The following is a 15,252-nucleotide window of genomic DNA, read 5'->3' on the forward strand; positions in this document are numbered from 1 at the left end:
CTTATCCCGGTGAAAACAAAAGGGCCCGTCCGGCTTCCTTTCACTACATCCCTGATCCGCGCCCCGCAGACATCGGATCGTTATCAGATCCCATTGATAAAACTGCGGCCGGCGGCTAACAGGAGGTAATTATCCTGCCCCTCGGTGAAAGCAGATCTCAGCCAGGGACGAGTGAAAAGGGAAATTGTTGGCAGCGGCTCATCACAAGCCGTGTATTCTGCCTGACATTCACACTCCACCAGCGCACAGATCCTGGCAGCGGGCATGTGGGCTGCGGAGCATCGCTCCTGAATGCAGCATTGTTCTGCACTGCTCAGACGCGGGTGACGCGCTGCTCCGCCAAAAGATGGGTATGTCATTAAATATTTATCTATAGCTCATAAAAGGAGATGCATCCGGCGCTACGCCAGCAGCGCTGTCAGACACCCACTTTACAGCTTCACTTATTTGTCAGCAGCGTGCATCTGATTAACATGTTGGGTGCCAAACACAACGGCGCAGAGTTTCTTTCCTGCAAAAGGGTTGTCTCTTTTTAACTCTTTTTAGCCTGTAGGCTCAGTGATGGATAAAAATCACAAACTGAGATTTGCACACCCTCCCCGGATCCATCACTGCTTCGTCAATGTAGCTGCCGCACTCAGTGATCGTCTGCAGCGGTTACAAGTGCACCACTGTAGCCGATCAACAAAGACCAAAGCAGCGGTGGAGAGCTAGCGCTGGACCCGAGCTGAGCCTATAGGCTAAGGATAGTTGAAGCAAAACAACACTGGAAAGTAAATTTGCACAATCGTGTAAAGGAGTCATCCCACAAGTAACATTTATCACCTACCCAGAGGATCAATAATTAATGTGTGATCATTGAGGGTCCTTTGATAAGATGCCCCCCACCAATCCCCAGGACAGGGGACCCAAAGTCTCTTGTATGCATGCAATTAACTCCTTCCCAAAATCCAACATACATGTACAAGCACATGTCAGGAGCTCAGCCTGCTCCATGCACGGCAGGTGCCCGCTGTGCTATACCGTCATGGCCGAAAGTGTTGGCACCCTGGAAATTGTTAAGTAGTTAGTATTTCTCCCAGAAAATTATTGCAATTACACATGTTTTGTTATACACGTGTTCCCTGAAAAAAGGGAAATTGGACATAATTTCACACAACACTCCCAAAATGAGTTGGACAAAATAGTTGGCATAAATAACTGCAATCAGTCGCTTCTTATAACCATCTACAAGCTTCTTAAACCGCTCAGATCAATTTGTACCACTCTTCTTTTGCAAACTGCACCAGGTCTCTCATATGTGAAGGCTGCCTTCTCCCAACAGCAATTTTAAGATCTCTCCTCAGATGTTCAATGGGATTTAGATCCGGACTCATTGCTGCCACTTCACGACTTTCCAGTGCTTTGTTTCCATACATTTCTTGACGTATGATTGGTGTCATTGTCCTTCTAGAAGACGCATGATCTAGGACGAAAACCCATCTTCTTGACACTGGGCACTACATTGTGATCCAAAATCCTTTGGTAATTTTCAGATTTCATGATGCCTTGCACACAGTCAAGGCACCCAGAGGCAGAAAAACAATCCCAAAGCATCATTCAACCTCCACCATATTTGACTGTAGGTGGTGTGTTCCTTTCTTTGTATGCCTCATTCTGTTTTCGGTAAACGGTAGAAAGATGTGCTTTACCATAAAGCTCTATCTTGGTCTCATCTGTCCACCAGATGCTTTTCCAGAAGGATTTTGGCTCACTAATGTACATATTGGTAAACTGCAGTCTAGCTTTTTATGTCTCTGTGTCCGGGTCTCCTGCCATAGCATTTCATTGAAATGTGGATGGATGGATAGTTCGCGCTGACACTGATGCACCTTGAGCATGCAGGACAGGTTGAAATTTGGAACTTGATTGAGGCTGATATTGCGAAAGCTGGACTATCCTGCGTTGCAACCTCTCATCAATTTTTCTCTGCCATCCATATGCAGGGAGATTAGCTACAGTGCCAGGGGTTGTAAACTTCTTGATTATGTTGCGCACAGTGGACAAAGAAACATCAAGATCTCTTGAGATGGACTTGTAACCTTGAGATTGTTGATATTGTTCAACAATTTTGGTTCTCAAGTCCTCAGACAGTTCTCTTCTCCTATTTCTGTTCTCCATGTTTAGTGTGGCACACACAGACACACAAAGATTGAGTCAGCTTATCCCCTTGTTATCTGGTTTCAGGTGTGATTTTTATATTGTGCACACCTTTTATTTGCTAAAGGTGAGTCTTAACGAGCATGATGGAAAGTTGTTTATCAACAATTTTGTCCTGACCATTTTTGGGGTTGTATGTCAATTTATATCCGATTTACTTTTTTTTCCTCTGTTTTTTTTTTATGTTGTTCCAAAATACACAAAGGAAATAAACATGTGGGTGAACAAAAATTTTTGGGAGCAATATTTCATTTTCTGGAACAATTTCAAGGGTGCCAATACTTTTGTCCATGACTGTACATCCAGCATCTGTTTCTGACAGCAGCGATCGGAGCTAGCTTTTATCACTTCTGTTTAATCACTTTAATTTCGCTGTGAATTTCTGACAGTGACATTTAAGTGTCGCAATCACGTCATGTCCAGCGCCACCATACACAGAGCGGGCTCCATACACACACACTCTGCATCCACCATACACAGAGCGGGCTCCATACACACACCCTGCATCCACCATACACAACGCGGGCTCCATACACACACACCCTGCATCCACCATACACAGAGCGGGCTCCATACACACACACCCTGCATCCACCATACACAGAGCGTGCTCCATACACACACCCTGCATCCACCATACACAGAGCGGGCTCCATACACACACCCTGCATCCACCATACACAACGCGGGCTCCATACACACACACCCTGCATCCACCATACACAGAGCGGGCTCCATACACACACACCCTGCATCCACCATACACAGAGCGTGCTCCATACACACACACTCTGCATCCACCATACACAGAGCGGGCTCCATACACACACCCTGCATCCACCATACACAACGCGGGCTCCATACACACACACCCTGCATCCACCATACACAGAGCGGGCTCCATACACACACACCCTGCATCCACCATACACAGAGCGTGCTCCATACACACACCCTGCATCCACCATACACAGAGCGGGCTCCATACACACACCCTGCATCCACCATACACAGCGCGGGCTCCATACACACACACCCTGCATCCACCATACACAGAGCGTGCTCCATACACACACACTCTGCATCCACCATACACAGAGCGGGCTCCATACACACACACCCTGCATCCACCATACACAGAGCGGGCTCCATACACACACACCCTGCATCCACCATACACAGAGCGTGCTCCATACGCACACCCTGCATCCACCATACACAGAGCGGGCTCCATACACACACACCCTGCATCCACCATACACAGAGCGGGCTCCATACACACACACCCTGCATCCACCATACACAGAGCGTGCTCCATACACACACCCTGCATCCACCATACACAGAGCGGGCTCCATACACACACACTCTGCATCCACCATACACAGAGCGGGCTCCATACACACACACCCTGCATCCACCATACACAACGCGGGCTCCATACACACACAACCTGCATCCACCATACACAGAGCGGGCTCCATACACACACACCCTGCATCCACCATACACAGAGCGTGCTCCATACACACACCCTGCATCCACCATACACAGAGCGGGCTCCATACACACACCCTGCATCCACCATACACAACGCGGGCTCCATACACACACACCCTGCATCCACCATACACAGAGCGGGCTCCATACACACACACCCTGCATCCACCATACACAGAGCGTGCTCCATACGCACACCCTGCATCCACCATACACAGAGCGGGCTCCATACACACACCCTGCATCCACCATACACAGCGCGGGCTCCATACACACACACCCTGCATCCACCATACACAGCGCGGGCTCCATACACACACACCCTGCATCCACCATACACAGAGCGGGCTCCATACACACACCCTGCATTCACCTGTTATGACCTGGTGGTTAAGAGGCCACACTGAAATGACCTGGTGGCTAAAACACAACATGGAACGAGCTCTGAGAAGGTGGTATCTCTACTGACCGCAGTCCCTAATCCTAACAACACAACTAGAAATAGCCGTGGGATGTTCCTGACTCTCCCTAGACACCTCGTCGCAGCCTCAGATATAACTACACCTAAAGAAGGAAATAGAAAGCTATCTTGCCTCAGAGAAACCCCAAAAAGGAAAGATAGCCCCCCACAAATATTGACTGTGAAAGGAGAGGGAAATGACGAACACAGAAATGAAATTAGATTTCAGCAAAGGGGAGGCCAATACTAAACTAGATAGACAGAGAGCAAAGGATACTGTGCGGTCAGTATTAAAAACCTCAAAATCCACGCAGAGTTTACAAAAATGAACTCCACACCGACTCACGGTGTGGAGGGGCAAATTTGCTTTCCCAGAGCTTCCAGCTAGCCTGAATAAGACATAGTGACAAGCTGGACAAAAGAGACAAAATGCAAAGCAATAGAGTCCAAACAAATGGACAAACAAACTAGCAAAACTTATCTTTTGCAGACAAGGACTGGCCATATGAGAAATCCAAGTGAAGAATCAAATCCAACCAAGAACATTGACAACAGGCAAGGACTAAAGCCCAGAGCAGGTTTAAATAACAAACCCAGGCAAGGCGATTAGTGAAGGCAGCTGCTACAACTACCTAACGGAGCAGCAGTTCCACTTGAAACCACCAGAGGGAGCCCAAGGGCAGAATTGCAAAAATACCATTAGCAACCACAGGAGGGAGCTCCAGAACGGAGCTCACAACATTCACCATACACAGAGCGGGCTCCATACACACACACCCTGCATCCACCATACACAGCGCGGGCTCCATACACACACCCTGCATCCACCATACACAGAGCGGGCTCCATACACACACACCCTGCATCCACCATACACACAACGGGCTCCATACACACACACCCTGCATCCACCATACACAGAGCAGGCTCCATACACACACCCTGCATCCACCATACACAGAGCAGGCTCCATACACACACACCCTGCATCCACCATACACAGCGCGGGCTCCATACACACACCCTGCATCCACCATACAAAGAGCGAGCTCCATACACACACACTCTGCATCCACCATACACAGAGCGGGCTCCATACACACACACCCTGCATCCACCATACACAGAGCGGGCTCCATACACACACACCCTGCATCCACCATACACAGAGCCGGCTTCATACACACACACCCTGCATCCACCATACACAGAGCGGGCTCCATACACACACCCTGCATCCACCATACACAGAGCGGGCTCCATACACACACCCTGCATCCACCATACACAGAGCATGCTCCATACACACACCCTGCATCCACCATAAACAGCACGGGCTCCATACACACACACCCTGCATCCACCATACACAGAGCGGGCTCCATACACACACCCTGCATCCACCATACACAGCGCGGGCTCCATACACACACACCCTGCATCCACCATACACAGAGCGGGCTCCATACACACACACCCTGCATCCACCATACACAGCGCGGGCTCCATACACACACACCCTGCATCCACCATACACAGAGCGGGCTCCATACACACACACCCTGCATCCACCATACACAGAGCGGGCTCCATACACACACACCCTGCATCCACCAAACACAGCGCAGGCTCCATACACACACACCCTGCATCCACCATACACAGCGCGGGCTCCATACACACACACCCTGCATCCACCATACACAGAGCGGGCTCCATACACACACACCCTGCATCCACCATACACAGCGCGGGCTCCATACACACACCCTGCATCCACCATTCAAAGAGCGAGCTCCATACACACACACTCTGCATCCACCATACACAGAGCCGGCTTCATACACACACACCCTGCATCCACCATACACAGAGCGGGCTCCATACACACACCCTGCATCCACCATACACAGAGCATGCTCCATACACACACCCTGCATCCACCATAAACAGCACGGGCTCCATACACACACACCCTGCATCCACCATACACAGAGCGGGCTCCATACACACACCCTGCATCCACCATACACAGCGCGGGCTCCATACACACACACCTTCATCTACCATACACAGAGCAGGCTCCATACACACACACCCTGCATCCACCATACACAGCGCAGGCTCCATACACACACACCCTGCATCCACCATACACAGAGCGGGCTCCATACACACACACCCTGCATCCACCATACACAGCGCGGGCTCCATACACACACACCCTGCATCCACCATACACAGAGCGGGCTCCATACACACACACCCTGCATCCACCATACACAGAGCGGGCTCCATACACACACACCCTGCATCCACCAAACACAGCGCAGGCTCCATACACACACACCATGCATCCACATTACACACAGCAGGCTCCATACACACACACCCTGCATCCACCATACACAGAGCGGGCTCCATACACACACACCCTGCATCCACCATACACAGAGCGGGCTCCATACACACACACCCTGCATCCACCATACACAGAGCGGGCTCCATACACACACACCCTGCATCCACCATACACAGAGCGGGCTCCATACACACACATACCCTGCATCCACCATACACAGAGCGGGCTCCATACACACACACCCTGCATCCACCATACACAGCGCAGGCTCCATACACACACCCTGCATCCACCATACACAGAGCGGGCTTCATACACACACACCCTGCATCCACCATACACAGAGCGGGCTCCATACACACACACCCTGCATCCACCATACACAGAGCGGGCTCCATACGCACACACACCCTGCATCCACCATACACAGAGCGGGCTCCATACACACACACCCTGCATCCACCATACACAGCGCAGGCTCCATACACACACCCTGCATCCACCATACACAGAGCGGGCTCCATACACACACACCCTGCATCCACCATACACAGCGCAGGCTCCATACACACACCCTGCATCCACCATACACACAGCGTGCTCCATACACACACACCCTTCATCCACCATACACAGAGCGGGCTCCATACACACACACCCTGCGTCCACCATACACAGAGCGGGCACCATACACACACACTCTGCATCCACCATACACAGCGCAGGCTCCATACACACACACCATGCATCCACATTACACACAGCGGGCTCCATACACACACACCCTGCATCCACCATACACAGAGCGGGCTCCATACACACACACCCTGCATCCACCATACACAGAGCGGGCTCCATACACACACACCCTGCATCCACCATACACAGCGCGGGCTCCATACACACACACCCTGCATCCACCATACACAGAGCGGGCTCCATACACACACACCCTGCATCCACCATACACAGAGCGGGCTCCATACACACACACCCTGCATCCACCATACACAGCGCAGGCTCCATACACACACACCCTGCATCCACCATACAAAGCGCGGGCTCCATACACACACCCTGCATCCACCATACACAGCGCAGGCTCCATACACACACACCTTCATCTACCATACACAGAGCGGGCTCCATACACACACACACCCTGCATCCACCATACACAGCGCGGGCTCCATACACACACACACCCTGCATCTACCATACACAGAGCGGGCTCCATACACACACACCCTGCATCCACCATACACAGAGCGGGCTCCATACACACACACCCTGCATCCACCATACACAGCGCAGGCTCCATACACACACACCTTCATCTACCATACACAGAGCGGGCTCCATACACACACACCCTGCATCCACCATACACAGAGCGGGCTCCATACACACACACCCTGCATCCACCATACACAGCGCAGGCTCCATACACACACCCTGCATCCACCATACACAGAGCGGGCTCCATACACACACACCCTGCATCCACCATACACAGCGCAGGCTCCATACACACACCCTGCATCCACCATACACACAGCGTGCTCCATACACACACACCCTTCATCCACCATACACAGAGCGGGCTCCATACACACACACCCTGCATCCACCATACACAGAGCGGGCACCATACACACACACTCTGCATCCACCATACACAGCGCAGGCTCCATACACACACACCATGCATCCACATTACACACAGCGGGCTCCATACACACACACCCTGCATCCACCATACACAGAGCGGGCTCCATACACACACACCCTGCATCCACCATACACAGAGCGGGCTCCATACACACACACCCTGCATCCACCATACACAGCGCGGGCTCCATACACACACACCCTGCATCCACCATACACAGAGCGGGCTCCATACACACACACCCTGCATCCACCATACACAGAGCGGGCTCCATACACACACACCCTGCATCCACCATACACAGCGCAGGCTCCATACACACACACCCTGCATCCACCATACACAGCGCAGGCTCCATACACACACACCCTGCATCCACCATACACAGCGCGGGCTCCATACACACACCCTGCATCCACCATACACAGCGCAGGCTCCATACACACACCCTGCATCCACCATACACAGCGCAGGCTCCATACACACACACCTTCATCTACCATACACAGAGCGGGCTCCATACACACACACACCCTGCATCCACCATACACAGCGCGGGCTCCATACACACACACACCCTGCATCTACCATACACAGAGCGGGCTCCATACACACACACCCTGCATCCACCATACACAGAGCGGGCTCCATACACACACACCCTGCATCCACCATACACAGCGCAGGCTCCATATACACACACCTTCATCTACCATACACAGAGCGGGCTCCATACACACACACCCTGCATCCACCATACACAGAGCGGGCTCCATACACACACACCCTGCATCCACCATACACAGCGCGGGCTCCATACACACACACTCTGCATCCACCATACACAGCGCGGGCTCCATACACACACACCCTGCATCCACCATACACAGCGCGGGCTCCATACACACACACCCTGCATCCACCATACACAGAGCGGGCTCCATACACACACACACACCCTGCATCCACATTACACAGAGCGGACTCCATACACACACACCCTGCATCCACCAAACACACAGCGTGTTCCATACACACACCATGCATCCACCGTACATGAAGCGGGATCATGCACACACACTCTGCATCCACCGTACACACACACACCCGCCTCCATACACACACACCTGACAGAATAAGTCTGCAGCGTGCGGATGGCTAGGTGATGTTTACTTGATGGTTTCCCCTAGTAGACGAGGGGATGAGTGTGATAAAAGATGGCTTTCATATGTCTTTATACAGCATCGTTTTCTGTTCCCTGGGCGCAGGCTTACCGTATATGTGTCAGACATTGCCTTGCACACCTTGTTTATGGTGCCAATTTCTTCCCGTTTCTGCACTATCACTAGGACTGTCGAGCCGCGCACTTTCGGACATCCGCCTGATGAGAGACCTGTCGGCGGAAACACAATTAAACCCGGAGCTCCGGCAGAGGAGGCTGCAGAGTCTGGCAGAAAACATCCAGGAGTAATTCATTCAACTTGTTTTTGACTTGTTTCCATTACAGGAATCCCATAAAAGAATGACCTGCGATAAACTATTGAGCGAGGCTTAGTAATCACGTGTATCCCTCATCTATGGCCGGGGAGGATGAGGAAGGGGAATATTGCGCTAAGTAAATCATTTCCTATTGATTAAGTGTATACAGAGAGGATTCCTGCCAGCGCTTCTCTGTATGGGCATTAAAAATGTAAAGGGTATGAAGATCCGGGACTTTGTACCAAAGGGAAACTTGTATTTTATCTCCCGTATTATGCTAAGTAAGGCATCTAAATCCAGATCTATGTAATTGCGGCCATTTTGGGGTCCATGCGACTTTTTCATTTCTTTCTATTCCATTTTTGGGGAGAGACAAAGTGACCAAAAAACAGCAATTCTACCATTTATGGTGTTAATATTGATATCCATTAGTTTCTGGCAAATCTGCATGCAGCAACAGCAAACATGTACACTTTTCAATTTCACACAAAACCCCCAAAATAGGCCGGACAAAATTGTTGGCACCCTCAACTTAAAATTTGGCGGCACACCTCTTGGAATAAATCACTGCAATCATTCGCTTCCTATAACCGTTAACAAGCTTCTTCCATCTCCTCCGGAAGCCGTGCCGGCTGTGATGTACCAGTTTGTGTGGATTGGTGGCTTTCCCACTACTGGGAACCCAGTTGTTCCCTGTGAGTTGAGTCTTTCAGCTCCTTTCCAGCTTCTCCTGTCTGCCACTGGGAAATGCAGCGTGGTGCAACCATCAAGTGATGGCGTCTACAAGCCATGGGAAAAATTAGAATAAAATTTTGTCTTAAGGTACTGTCACACTAGACGATATCGCTAGCGATCCGTGACGTTGCAGCGTCCTCGCTAGCGATATCGTCCAGTGTGACAGGCAGCAGCGATCAGGCCCCTGCTGGGAGATCGCTGGTCGGGGAAGAAAGTCCAGAACTTTATTTCGTCGCTGGACTCCCCGTAGACATCGCTGAATCGGCGTGTGTGACACCGATTCAGCGATGTCTTTGCTGGTAACCAGGGTAAACATCGGGTAACTAAGCGCAGGGCCGCGCTTAGTAACCCGATGTTTACCCTGGTTACCATCCTAATAGTAAAAAAACAAACACTACATACTTAAGGTACCGTCACACATAGCGACGCTGCAGCGATACCGACAACGATCCGGATCGCTGCAGCGTCGCTGTTTGGTCGCTGGAGAGCTGTCACACAGACAGCTCTCCAGCGACCAACGATCCCGAGGTCCCCGGTAACCAGGGTAAACATCGGGTAACTAAGCGCAGGGCCGCGCTTAGTAACCCGATGTTTACCCTGGTTACCATCCTAAAAAGTAAAAAACAAACGCTACATACTTACCTACAGCCGTCTGTCCTCGGCGCTCTGCTTCTCTGGTCTGGCTGTGAGCGCCGGGCAGCCAGAAAGCAGAGCGGTGACGTCACCGCTCTGCTTTCTGGCTGCCCGGCGCTCACAGCCAAAGCAGGAGGAGTGCAGAGCACAGCGCTGGAGGACAGACAGCTGTAGGTAAGTATGTAGTGTTTGTTTTTTTACTATTAGGATGGTAACCAGGGTAAACATCGGGTTACTAAGCGCGGCCCTGCGCTTAGTTACCCGATGTTTACCCTGGTTACCAGCAAAGACATCGCTGAATCGGTGTCACACACGCCGATTCAGCGATGTCTACGGGGAGTCCAGCGACGAAATAAAGTTCTGGACTTTCTTCCCCGACCAGCGATCTCCCAGCAGGGGCCTGATCGCTGCTGCCTGTCACACTGGACGATATCGCTAGCGAGGACGCTGCAACGTCACGGATCGCTAGCGATATCGTCTAGTGTGACAGTACCTTTACCTACAGCTGTCTGTCCTCCAGCGCTGTGCTCTGCACTCCTCCTGCTTTGGCTGTGAGCGCCGGGCAGCCAGAAAGCAGAGCGGTGACGTCACCGCTCTGCTTTCTGGCTGCCCGGCGCTCACAGCCAGACCAGAGAAGCAGAGCGCCGAGGACAGACGGCTGTAGGTAAGTATGTAGCGTTTGTTTTTTACTTTTTAGGATGGTAACCAGGGTAAACATCGGGTTACTAAGCGCGGCCCTGCGCTTAGTTACCCGATGTTTACCCTGGTTACCGGGGACCTCGGGATCGTTGGTCGCTGGAGAGCTGTCTGTGTGACAGCTCTCCAGCGACCAAACAGCGACGCTGCAGCGATCCGGATCGTTGTCGGTATCGCTGCAGCGTCGCTATGTGTGACGGTACCTTTAGAGTCCAGCCACGTTTTCTGATCCTGGACACTCCTGGTGTCTTCTTGTCATCGGCCGCCATAAATAAATGTATTTGTTCCGATAACATTTCTTGCCATTCATCTGATGGGTAATATGACAGCCGGTGACGGCATCTCATGATGGCATGTCCCTGAGACATTCCCCTCGCTCATGTATCTGTTTATTCAGTGGATTTATTGGCTGCCCCAAGTGAGAAGGATGCCCGCCGCCGCACTTAGCAAACCTCTTATGAGTTGGCACCGGAGCAGCATGTATATTTAATGATATGAGCAGATCCTGTTTCTTGCCACCATCCTATACTTTGGTTTTGCCAGAAAGGAAGGCTGGTCGGTGACAGATCTGATTGATCCTTTTTATATCTTTGCCACAGAAGTCGGGAGGCGAGCTCCGAACTGGCCAAATGGGGTGTGACACTGGATAGACAACTGCCCGTCACCGGACGCGTGGTGCCCACCGAAAAGATCTGCTTGAGGGACAATTTTGTAAGTGGCAGAAAACCTAAACATAAAATGTAAAACCTTTACTCACACACCTCTGTGATGCACGCTGGTCAGGAAAGAATTCCGAAAGCCCTGCCATTATCCGTTGCCTCCACCTTTTGCTTATTCTACCCTCGCCCGGGTATTTTGTGCGCTTTCATAAAAAACATTGCGCACTTACTAAAATGGTTTTCACGTATAATTGATCAATTCGATTTGCGCGGCCAAGGTCCCATATCCAGTCCGGATTTCCATCTCAGCCGGTCTTCACTTTTTTGCGCCCGGCATCCTTGGCTCCACTGACACTTATTAGGACCCATCATGGCCAAGTAAGCGCCAGATCTGCCCCAATCCAATAATTGTCACCTATCCAGTAAGTAGATAATTTGCAGAACGGAATACCGCTTTAATCTTTCAGAGCTATGATCAAAATGACCATGAAAATAAGCTACAATATATATATTTTTTTCATATATTCATATATTTGCCTATATAAAACCTTCAAGAAAATGCCATATATCAGTTTGGAGCATTTTGCAAGTAGTTGAGGTTTGCGCTGAACATCAAGTCCACCCCCCCCACCCCCCACCCCCCTCACAAAAAAATGCCCTGTTTTAAATAGATATTTCCCTTTAAATGAAAAGAAAACCACCCGGTAAGTATTTGGCGATATGTACAAGCCACAACAAATATAAAGGTCCAACAAGACCCCACTGAATTATTGTCAGGTTCCTCTGAGTGTCCTTTAGGGCTCGTTCAGACAAATGTGTCTTTGGACCATGTGCACATCAGATATATATATGAAGAAACAAGTGATTCTTCACACCGATAGTTTGTTCTTGTGGGAAAGAAAAAGCTTGGCATGCTCTAGTCTGGTCCATTGTATGTAACAGAAAGCAGCAGGGGTGGACACGGCACAGAAGAGTGCGCTGCACATGGAGTCAATCCCAACCGTAATTTGCAGACATGACTGGCCTTACTTTTCATATGGATGTCTAAACTTGGCCTTATTTTCACTACAAGAATTGTCCTGCGTGTATTGTGGCCCTCAAAAGTGCAAAAAAACCCAGAACGAACCCCTGATGGAGATGTGGACGAGGCGTAATAGCCGTTTATGGAAGTGAAAATATTCTCTTAAGTTCTTTTAATATTTCTGAGATATTCCTCTTCCAGTGCCAACCCGACTCTGCTGCCGACTGGTCCCGGAATACCAAGAATGGGAGAATGATCTACGCCAAGCCTCTGTCCAACTGGATTATGCTGTTCGGTCACCGCAACGCAGATGTGGCTGAAAAGCTGACCCACTGTCTGATAAGAGTGGGTGAAGGGATGGGCTTCCCTATCGACTACCCCAAAATGTAAGACATATTTTAGACTTACCGTATATCCTCGTGTATAAGCCGACCCCCCTAATTTTGCAACAAAAAACTGGGAAAACTTTTTGACTCGAGTATAAGCCTAGGGTGGGAAATGGAGCAGCTACCGGTAAATGTCAAAAATAAAAATAGATACCAATAAAAATAAAATTAATTGAGACATCAGTAAGTTAAGTGTTTTTGAATATCCATATTGAATCAGGAGCCCCATATAATGCTCCATAAAGTTTATGATGGCCCCATAAGATGCTCCATATTAAAATATGCCCCATATAATGTTCCATACAGTTCATGATGGGCCCCATAAGATGCTCCATACAAAATACGCCCCATATAATGCTCCATACAGGTCATTATGGCTCCATAAGATGCTCCATATTAAAATATGCCCCATATAATGCTGCACAAATGCTGATTATGGACCCATAAGATGCTCCATACGGATATTTTGCCCATATAATGCTGCACAAATACTGATTATGGCCCCATAAGATGCTCCATATAACAATGTGCCACATATAATGCTCCATACAGTTCATTATCCCAATAGATGCTCCATATAACAATGTGCCCTATATAATGCTCCATACAGTTCATTATGGCCCCATAAGATGCTCCATATAACAATGTGCCCCATATAGTGCTCCATACAGTTCATTATGGCCCCATAAGATGCTCCATATAACAATGTGCCACATATAATGCTCCATACAGTTCATTATCCCAATAGATGCTCCATATAACAATGTGCCCTATATAATGCTCCATACAGTTCATTATGGCCCCATAAGATGCTCCATATAACAATGTGCCACATATAATGCTCCATACAGTTCATTATGGCCCCATAGATGCTCCATATAACAATGTTCCACATATAATGCTGCATTAAAAAAAATCACATACTCACCTCTCGTCACTGCTCCTCAGCGTCCCGTCTCTCCGCACTGACTGTTCAGGCAGAGGGCGGCGCGCACACTAATACGTCATCGCGCCCTCTGACCTGAACAGTCACTGCAGAGGATGCGGAAGACAGGGCAGCGGTGGAACGAGGAAAGGTGAATATGACATACTCACCTGCTCCCAGTGCCGGCAGCTTCTTCCTCTGTTCAGCGATCACGTGGCACCGCTCATTACAGTAATGAATATGCGGCTCCATCCCTATGGGAGTGGAGTCCATATTCATTACTTTAATGAGCGGTACCACGTGACCGCTGAACAGGGGAAGAAGCTGCCGGAGACCATGGGACATGCAGGGACCGCGTCAGGAATGCCAGGAGCAGGTGAGAATGTGACCGTCGTCGCTCCCCGTCACCCGCCGACCATGACTTGAGTATAAGCCGAGAGGGGCACTTTCAGTCCATTTTTTTAGGCTGAAAATCTCGGCTTATACTCGATTATACACGGTATATATGTGTTTTTAACTCGATAC

General features: G+C 50.0%; 1 protein-coding gene across 2 annotated transcripts in view; it reads left to right on the plus strand.

Moving 5' to 3' along the window:
* Positions 1–15,252, plus strand: part of PIWIL4 (piwi like RNA-mediated gene silencing 4) — a 214,488-nt gene that overhangs the window by 120,607 nt on the left and 78,629 nt on the right. For both annotated transcript variants that reach the window (XM_069759169.1, XM_069759170.1), the window contains exons 11-13: positions 9,543–9,660; positions 12,336–12,447; positions 13,618–13,802. In XM_069759169.1, coding sequence (XP_069615270.1) covers positions 9,543–9,660; positions 12,336–12,447; positions 13,618–13,802 — 415 coding nt within the window. The remainder of the gene's footprint in view (positions 1–9,542; positions 9,661–12,335; positions 12,448–13,617; positions 13,803–15,252) is intronic.

This window comes from Ranitomeya imitator, chromosome 3 (assembly GCF_032444005.1).
Source record: "Ranitomeya imitator isolate aRanImi1 chromosome 3, aRanImi1.pri, whole genome shotgun sequence".
Taxonomy (NCBI): Eukaryota; Metazoa; Chordata; class Amphibia; order Anura; family Dendrobatidae; genus Ranitomeya; species Ranitomeya imitator.